At 34.4% G+C, this 9,213-nt stretch overlaps 1 protein-coding gene across 1 annotated transcript; it reads left to right on the top strand.

Moving 5' to 3' along the window:
- Positions 1-4,949: 4,949 nt before the first annotated feature.
- LOC120073707 lies at positions 4,950-5,663 on the top strand. Its single transcript, XM_039026508.1, has one exon. The coding sequence runs from the start codon at positions 4,950-4,952 to the stop codon at positions 5,661-5,663; it is 714 nt and encodes a 237-aa protein (XP_038882436.1).
- The last annotated feature ends 3,550 nt before the right edge of the window (positions 5,664-9,213 follow it).

Raw genomic sequence — 9,213 nt, 5'->3', positions numbered from 1 at the left:
TGTCAACTTTGAAAGAAACTCGATATATGGATATCACCTAAGTTCTATCATTGATATCACTAATATAACTTATATCGTGGTCGTCAATGATAAGTTTTGTCACTGATAACATCACTGATAAGATGCTATCAATGATCTCACCGATATCATGTGATCAATGATCTCACCGATATCATTCTACCAATGATAGCTCTCTATCACCGATAACGTGCTATCAGTGGTAGCTTCTATCACCAATAACGTGCTATCAGTGTTAGCTTCTATCACCGATAACATGCTATCAGTGGCAACTCATATCAACTGTAACACCCCATACATTTTTTTAGTAATAATGTAATTTCAACATCTTTATTATTTGGAATTTCAGTAATTTTCATTAGTTGGAGGGTTTTTTTTTTTTGGAATTTTGGACATTTAAGAGTAATTACTGTAATTTGATTATTGAAGTTGGAAATTTATGTTGAAAATTGATGGCAGGAATTAATTCCAAATTGGAAAATGAGGGAATTTAAGAAAATAATGGGGATTAGGAGAAGAATAAAATAAATAAAATATTTTATTTTATTTAATCCTTCCCTTTTCTTTATTTTTTCTTTCTCTCTTTTTCTTTCTCTCTTTCTTTTCTTTCTCTCCCCCCTTTCTTCTAGCAGCCACCGAGACCCCCTCCCCAACCTTCATTGCTCTGCCGCCGCCTCAGTCACCCAACCTCGTCAGCCGCCAGATCTTAGTCGAAACTCTCTCATTCACAGCACCACAGACCTGTCTCTTATACACATCTAGATGTGTATAAGAGACAGCCTCCGCGCCGTGTGACTCCCCCATACCCTTCTCTGTCCGTCCGTTTGAGTTGCACAAATCTCACCCAGCCGAAGAGCCGGAGGATCCGACCGTCTGAGTCTTCGCCGCCTGCTTCGAGCCCAAACCGGAGGAGCCGCCGTTTGCAGCCGCATGCCACTCTTTCGTCCAGCCCTACAAACCCCCGCGCCGCTGGTCCGCCGCCATAGATCTGTCCAACGGGCTGCTTGAGTTTCTGTAACGGGGTTGCCATTCAACTCCAGTTTCCGCCGCCGACTCTTGGTTTTGAACAGATCTTGGATTTAGGTAAGGTCAATGTTATGAGATGGATTTCTTGAAGAATTTTTTACACCCATTGATTATTGGATTAAATAATCATTTAATTTATGTTTTGAAGGTTCTAAGTTGTCGTTCGTTGGAATTAGAATTTGTTAGAAGGAGATTTTGGAGTTTGGAATGGTTGTTAATCAAGTTCCTTGGGTAAGCTTTTGGGGTATTGTGGTTTTGAATATGAACTTTCACAATTATTGTTGGACTAAAATTTTATGGTTGTATTCATATGGTAGGGTCGTTACTTCAAATCGTGGTCATCGTTTGGTTGTCGGAGTTTATCTGTGGAATTTCGATTAAGATAAGTAATTTTACCACTGGAATGCCCATGGGCAGGCTTTAGTTGTATGCTAGCATGATAAGTGTATGTTATGGTAAATGTTAGCATGTTGATTGACAGTATGACCTGAATCAAAGTATGTTCTGGCACAAATTCTGATTTGTTTACATACACACCTAAGTACTTGATCGTTAGTATGTGTTTTCATATGTCGATGTCTGATCTGCTGGTATTGAGGCATACTTGCATGTTGTGGATTTATGATGTAAGTTATACATGGATGATGTATAATATGTTATTAAGAATTATGTGTATGTGATGAAGCCATGGTATCAAAGATTTTTATGTATGTTTTAGAACTGTACAATGTTGAATCTTAGCACATTAAGACTGTGTGAATATCCTCATTGATTAGTTAGATGCTCACCAGTTTGTGTTTCCTTCGGGATTCACCAGTTTTGTGTTTCCTTTGGGATTCACCAGTTTGTGTTTCCTTCAGGATTCAACAGTTTTGTGTTTCCTTCAGGATTCACCAGTTTGTGGTTCCTTCGGGATTCACCAGTTTTGTGTTTCCTTCGAGATTTACCAGTTTTGTGTTTCCTCCGGGATTCACCAATTTTGTGTTTCCTTCGGGATTCACCAGTTTTGTGGGCATACTTAACTACAATAGGATATGACTCAGTCTCTTGTCTGCTACATGTATTTATGTGCCATATGCGGGTATCTAGAGGACATAGATGTCTAGCTTGACTACATTGGTGGGGCTACTTACTGAGTATTTTATACTTATTTTTTCTTATGTTGATGTTTCAGGTAAGGATAGAGATGCACCAGCGATGGCGCAGCGGAATTCATGATCGATCCACTAGGACTAGTTTTTACGCTTCCGCATCATGAAATTTAGAATCCTTATTTTACCCTCAATTTCTAGTTTTACTATTTGAAACTTATTATGAAGGATTGTTACTTTTATATTTTAATAGTCTTTACGAATTATGGGTACCCTATTATTGTTTTAAAAATTGCATTTAATAAATTTCTTTTGAACTTCTCTTGTCTATTTAGCATTTATTTCAACATTACTGAGCGTCGTTTCAAATCCTATGCATGTATTTATTTTAGTAACGGCCTAATCTAAGTCCTAGGGGGTCGGGTCGTTACATCAACGATAGCCACTAACCACCTTATTGCCCCTTTTCCCTGTCTTTCCCAAACAATCGTATGGTCCCTTTTCTTTTTGATATATCTCATGGGCACTTTCGTAAAAACAGTGAACAGCTAAACCAAACCCCTATTTTTGTTTGATTATTTCCATTGGAAATAATTAGACTTTTTTTTTCCTTCCAAAGATAATCTTTTCGTCAGAAAATGACTTAACTTACCTCAGGTTTTATTCACTAGCATTCATTTTAAGCCATGAGTTGGCCATGGGAGAAATAGTTGTAATCTAGTTTTAGAGATATTTGGACCGTGACTATCTATGAGTTTAAACCCCAAAATTTCACTAATATGGCTATTGTGGAATCTAGTTTTAGAAATAGTTGTAATCTAGTTTTAGAGATATTCGGGCCGCCATTCTGCCAGGTTTACTATTTTTTTTAGTGATTCATTTCCACCGTTAATTAATGAACTACAAGTGGAATCTTTTCATATCACTGATGTCATTGATATTTATCTAAGTCAAATCACTAATATGTGGATAATTGTATTACAGATATACGAATATCATTGATATCATTGATGTCACTGATATCTATCTAAATCATTTTTATATCACTAATATCATTGATAATTGATATTATTGATACACGGATATCACCGATAGCTACCTAAGTCATATCACCAATATCGCTAATATCCTTGATGTCACTAATATCTATCTAAGTCAAATCACTAATATCATTGATATCTGTTTAGGTATATCACTAATATCATCAATTTAAACGAAATTCAAAATTTTCACATTTTAAATAAAGCTTTAATATATCAATAGCTATCATCGATAGATTTATATTATTTTGTCATAATGATAGAAGTCTATCACTCATAGCTACTAATAAATTTATAAGTTTTAGACTTTTAATTTGATCTTAAGTATTTACTAATAAATTATTATACAATAGTTGATATAAGTCTATAAGTATTAGACTTCTACCACTGATTGAAGTAATGTCTATCATTGATAGACTATGACTTAGTCTATCAGTGATATCATAGGCTATCAATGGTAATAGTTTATTACTAATAGACTTCATACTTTTAAAGTCATACAAAAAAGGAAAATAAAATAAAAATTATGGGCCCATTTGATAATGTTCTCGTTTCTTATTTTTTGAGAAACAAACTTGTTGATAAATATTATTTTGTTTCTTATTTCCAAATTTTAAAAAGTATTTTTAAAAGATGAACAAATTTGATAACTATAAAAAGTAGTTTCTTTAAAATCTATTTTCATTTGGTATTTATATTTAACGTTTTGTTTCAAATATAAAATATGGCAATTAGTTCGTTGGTGTTTAGGTATTTGTAAAAATGATTATATACTTTCAAATCTTGAATTTAAGACTCAAACCTGTCTATCTTTTAAAAAAAATTATGATAATAATTACTTTTTAAGGAAAAATGATGCGGAGATAAAACCTGGAGCAAAGACTCAAACCCGTCTATTTTAAAAAAAATAAATAAAAATAATGACAATAATTACTTTTTAAGAAAAATGATGCTTTTATGAAGGAGAGAGAGGGAGAGAGAATGAGATAAAATCAGTAGAGGGAGATAAATCGGTAAGAGAAGCTGGGGAGTCAGAAGGGCAAACTTTGTAATATTTAAAAAATTTAAAAGTTGACAAGTCAATTTGTAATATATCTATAAATATTTTAAAGATGGACTATATTTTTAGTTTTTTTTTTACCTAATTATAAAATCTATTATAATTTTTCTATCTATTTGACTTCTCTAATGAACTATTTGGTCTGGAGTAAGGTGTCTATTTGGTTTACTGTGATTTTCATTTCATTATTACTTAAATGCTCATCGCTTTTGTTCCACTGACTTGAAATCTCCTTTTAACATTCAAGCGGTGTACTATTATGCTAGGATAAATTTCTAACATATCTTCATGTGACCCTTGAAATATATATGGATTGGTGATATTCTAATTAGATGAGTTATAGATGAATTAATTTATGAGAGTTGGAAAAATTAAAAGATGAGAGTTAATTAAGTATGTTAATGTAAGAATTACTTTAGTAGAGTTTCACATGAATTAAGTGTAGGATTTCAATTGTTCCATGTATATTTAATTAGGGTGTGAATTATGTATTTATGTTTACCCATAAAAATCCTTTAAATAGGATTGCATTAATATTGTTGATGTATCTAAGTGTGTAGAGAAGAACATACAAAGAGAGTTCAATCCAAAATGTGAAGCAAGTTTGAAGAGTCTTTCAATTAAAAGTGTTTTTGTTTCCTCTCAAATAATTGTTTGTTGGTTATTTATTTGTGAGTATCTATCACACACTTCCAACAATAATTGTTTTTGCAAATGGCAAATAACAATTTGGTTCTCTTCCAAGTGCCTAGACTCATGAAAGAAAATTATAGAAGTTGTTGTATTCATATGGAAGCTCTACTTGGTTCACAAGATGTATGGGACATTGTCAATAATGGTTATGAAGAACCAGAAAGTGATGCGACTTTAAATCAAGCTCAACGAGAAGCTTTGCAAAATACAAGAAAGAAAAACCAAAAGGTTCTCACCATCATTCATCAAGCCATCGATGATCCAAATTTTGAGAAGATTTTTGGAGCAAGTACTGCGCATCAGGCATGGCAAATTTTAGGGAATAAATACAAAGGAGTAGATCGAGTTAAGAAGATTCACCTCCAAAAATTGAGAGGTGATTATGAATCACTACTTATGAAGGTATCTGAATCGGTTTTAGATTATATTTCAAGATTGCTAGCAGTAGTAAATGAAATGAAAAGATATGGTGAGACGATAGATGATGAGCAAGTGGTAGAAAATATACTTTGCTCATTGGATGAAAAATTTAATTTCATCGTTGTAGCTATTGAAGAATCAAAGGATTTGAGTATAATGTCCATTGATAAACTTATGAGTTCCTTACAAGCCCATGAAGAGAAGCTTCTCAAACAGAAGAAACAAACAACTGAGCAACTTTTTCAGTCAAAGTTGCTAAAGAAAACAAAGTGTTTGTATCGACAAATGCTACTTTTCTTAAAGAAGACCACGTAAGGGAGCATAGGCTCAGAAGTAAGATTGTGTTGAATGAAATTTTCAAAGAAACTACTGAATCTTCAACAAAAGTTGTTAAAGAACCAAGTACCTGAACAAGAGTTGTTGAGATCATCTAGTAGGTCAAATCCACCTCAAGTATTGAGGGAACCTCGATGTAGTGAGAGGGTTGCGAACCCACCTATTTGCTATATGAGTTTAACAGAAATCCTGGTTATGATAGCTGATGGTGAAGTTGAGGATCTATTGTCTTACAATAAGGCAATGGAGGATATTGACAAAGATGAATGGATCAAAGTAATGGATCTCGAAATGGAGTCTATGTACTTCAATTCCATATGGGATATTGTAGATCAACCCGATGGGGTTAAACCTATAGGTTGTAAATGGATCTACAAGAGGAAATAGGGTGCTAATTGGGAGGTGCAAACCTTCAAGGCTAGATTAGTGGAAAAGGGTTATACCCAGGTAGAGGGAGTTGACTATGAGGAGACTTTCTCACATGTTGCCATGCTTAAGTCTATTCGGATCCTCCTGTCTGTTGCTTCATATAATGACTATGAGATTTGGCAGATGGACGTCATAACTGCCTTTCTTAATGGAAATCTTGAGGAGACCATTTACATGGAGCAGCCCGAGGAATTCATAACCTAAGGTCAAGAGCAAAAGGTTTGTAAGCTTAATCGGTCCATTTATGGACTGAAGCAACTCGATCTTGGAACATAAGGTTTGATACTGTGATCAAATCTTATGGCTTTGATCAAAACATTGATGAGCCTTATGTATACAAGAGATCAACAACAGTTCAGTAGTTTTTCTAGTGTTATATATAGATGATATCCTACTCATTAGGAATGATGTAGGTTTACTGACTGAAGTTAAGAACTGGCTAGCGACCCAATTCCAAGTGAATGATTAGGGAGATGCTCAGTTTTTTCTGGGTATTCAGATCTTTAGAGATCAAAAGAACAAAATGCTAGCTCTGTCTCAAGCATCATATATTGATAAGATGCTTGTCAAATATTCGATGCAGAACTCCAAGAGGGGCTTATTGCCTTTCAGGCATGGAGTGATATTGTCTAGGGAGTTGTGTCCTAAGACACCTCAAGAGGTTGAGGAAATGAGATGGATCTCGTATGCTTCGATTGTTGGCAACCTGATGTATGCGATGTTATGTACGAGACCTGACATCTATCATGCAGTGGGGATAGTCAGTAGATATCAATCTAATCTAGGATTAGATCGCTGGACCGCCATTAAAAAAATTCTCAAGTATCTATAGAGAGCAAAAAACTACATGCTCGTGTATGGTTCTAAGGATTTGATCCTTACGGGATACACATACTTTGATTTTTAGGCTACTAAGGATTCTAGGAAGTCCACATCAGGATCAATGTTCACTCTTAGCGTAGTGGTAGTATGAAGAAGCACCAAGCAAGGGTGCATTGCTGACTCTACTATGGAGGCTGAGTATGTAGCGGCTTTATTGTGACTGATCTGATCTGAAAGTTGTTCCAGACATATCAAAGCCTACACTTTATTGTGATAATAGTGGTGCTGTGGCTAATTCCCGAGAGCCTAGGAATCACAAGTGCGGGAAGCATATAAAGCGAAAGTATCATCTCATCCGAGAGATTTGCATTGAGGGGACGTGATTGTCACGCATATAGCTTCGGAGCATAACGTTACTGATCTGTTTACAAATACCTTAATGGCTAAGGTGTGTGAGGGCCGCCTGCAGAGTATGGGTCTATGGGACAGATCATGTCTAGACTAGAATAAGTGGGAGATTTATACTGGGCGCGTGTTATGCACTAGTTTATTATTTGTGTACTTTGTATTTTGACTATATTGTACACCCCACCAACTTTAGGTCAAGAGGGAGATTGTCGGGGTCGATGCCTAAATCTTGTAGGGTCCTATAGTTTGTAAATGTATCGAACAAACTCATTGTCTATTTCATAAAATATATGATATTTTATTCCATTTTTTTTATTTCATTAACCACAAACCAATAAACTAACATCCAAAGTTATCTTGTAACTTAAACATGTATGTGGAAACATACAAGTGGATCATGTTTAAGTGATAACGTAAATGGTCTGTAGTAGATTGATAAGGCTGGGTACCTTATCCTAGTGACACTACGAGTATGACCCACTTTGTAGGTGTTACAATTGTTGTAAAGTACTACAAATGATTTGATCTTAATCATTCATGTATAGACATATGAGCGAAGATATTCTATACAAAGGAGTTTGTATAAGACCGAATCACGAAACGTTTAGTCTCATTATATAACGTCGTTCATAATAGAGACTTACATTTCACCAGGATGACCATAGGTAACATGACCTGAATCCTGAGTGAGTTATGAACTCCTGCCTATGAGGCCGGTCCTTTGATTTGTATGGGTGAGAGTGGCCAGATCGTCGACTCAACAAGCCTATCATTTTGGGGATTCGTTTTATTGAGGAGCTGGGAACACATCTACACAAGAAGAAATTCACTCATTCCCCAAGGTCGAGGTAAGGAGATAAATTGCTTCCTTAAGGGCTAATTTCGGGTGGCGCTATACCTTCTCCTCGCTCGAGAGATAGTTGGACTATGATCTATTGTTCATTAGAGAGATCAGTGGTACTTAAGGAGTTAGATGTAACTACAGGGGCAAAACAGTAATTTTAGCCTAGTTGTACTTACGAGCAATTTGTGAGTGGTCATCGTACTGTTGATTGGTTATATCCAATCGACACAGAAATATATCTGTAGTGCGAAGAGTGCAGTTGTCGGTCTTTAGTGGAGTGCTCGACTATGGATGGTGAATAATTTAATTAAAGAGTTTGATTAATTATTCATGTACCATTGGAGCTTCAAGATACAGGTTCATAAAATCGTCTCGGTAGCTTAATAGGATTAAATGAGAATCAGTTTTTGGATTAATTTGAATTGTTCAAATTAGTATAGGGATTTAATTATATATGATATAATTAAGTTATTCTAATTATATGTGATATAATTATTATAATGTATTTGATACATTATAGCTTAATTGAGAGGAAATAAATATTTGAATAAGATTCAAATATTATTAATATGAATTGGATTCATAATTGTTAAATTTAATATAATTGTGATTTATATTAAATGTCATATAAAAGAGAAAAAAAAAACTATAAGTTATATTGTATGTGATACAATATTAAATCTATAGGTTATATGTTATATATAATATAACATATAACTTAATATATATATAATATGATAAGTTAGTTAACATATTTATACTTATATATATTAAATATCATTTTTATTTTATTTTAAATAAAAGTGAGGGAGGGAGTTACAATTCCTTCCCCCTCTTTTCTACGTGGGTGGTTGGTGGATTTTGGTTTTTGAAAGACGGGAGAGAGTCTCTTTCTTCCACAATATGATGGTCGATTTTTGACATTGGAAAACAACAGAAGAGTTCTGTGTGCAAGTTTGAGTTGTTAGTGAACAATGTCAAACCTTCCTCCTTACTACTAAAATTCCCTCATTCCAAAATAGCCAG

The sequence above is a fragment of the Benincasa hispida genome, chromosome 3 (assembly GCF_009727055.1).
Source record: "Benincasa hispida cultivar B227 chromosome 3, ASM972705v1, whole genome shotgun sequence".
Classification (NCBI taxonomy): domain Eukaryota; kingdom Viridiplantae; phylum Streptophyta; class Magnoliopsida; order Cucurbitales; family Cucurbitaceae; genus Benincasa; species Benincasa hispida.
The sequence above is the reverse complement of the archived record's forward strand: the minus strand, read 5'-3'. Positions and strand labels throughout refer to the sequence as shown.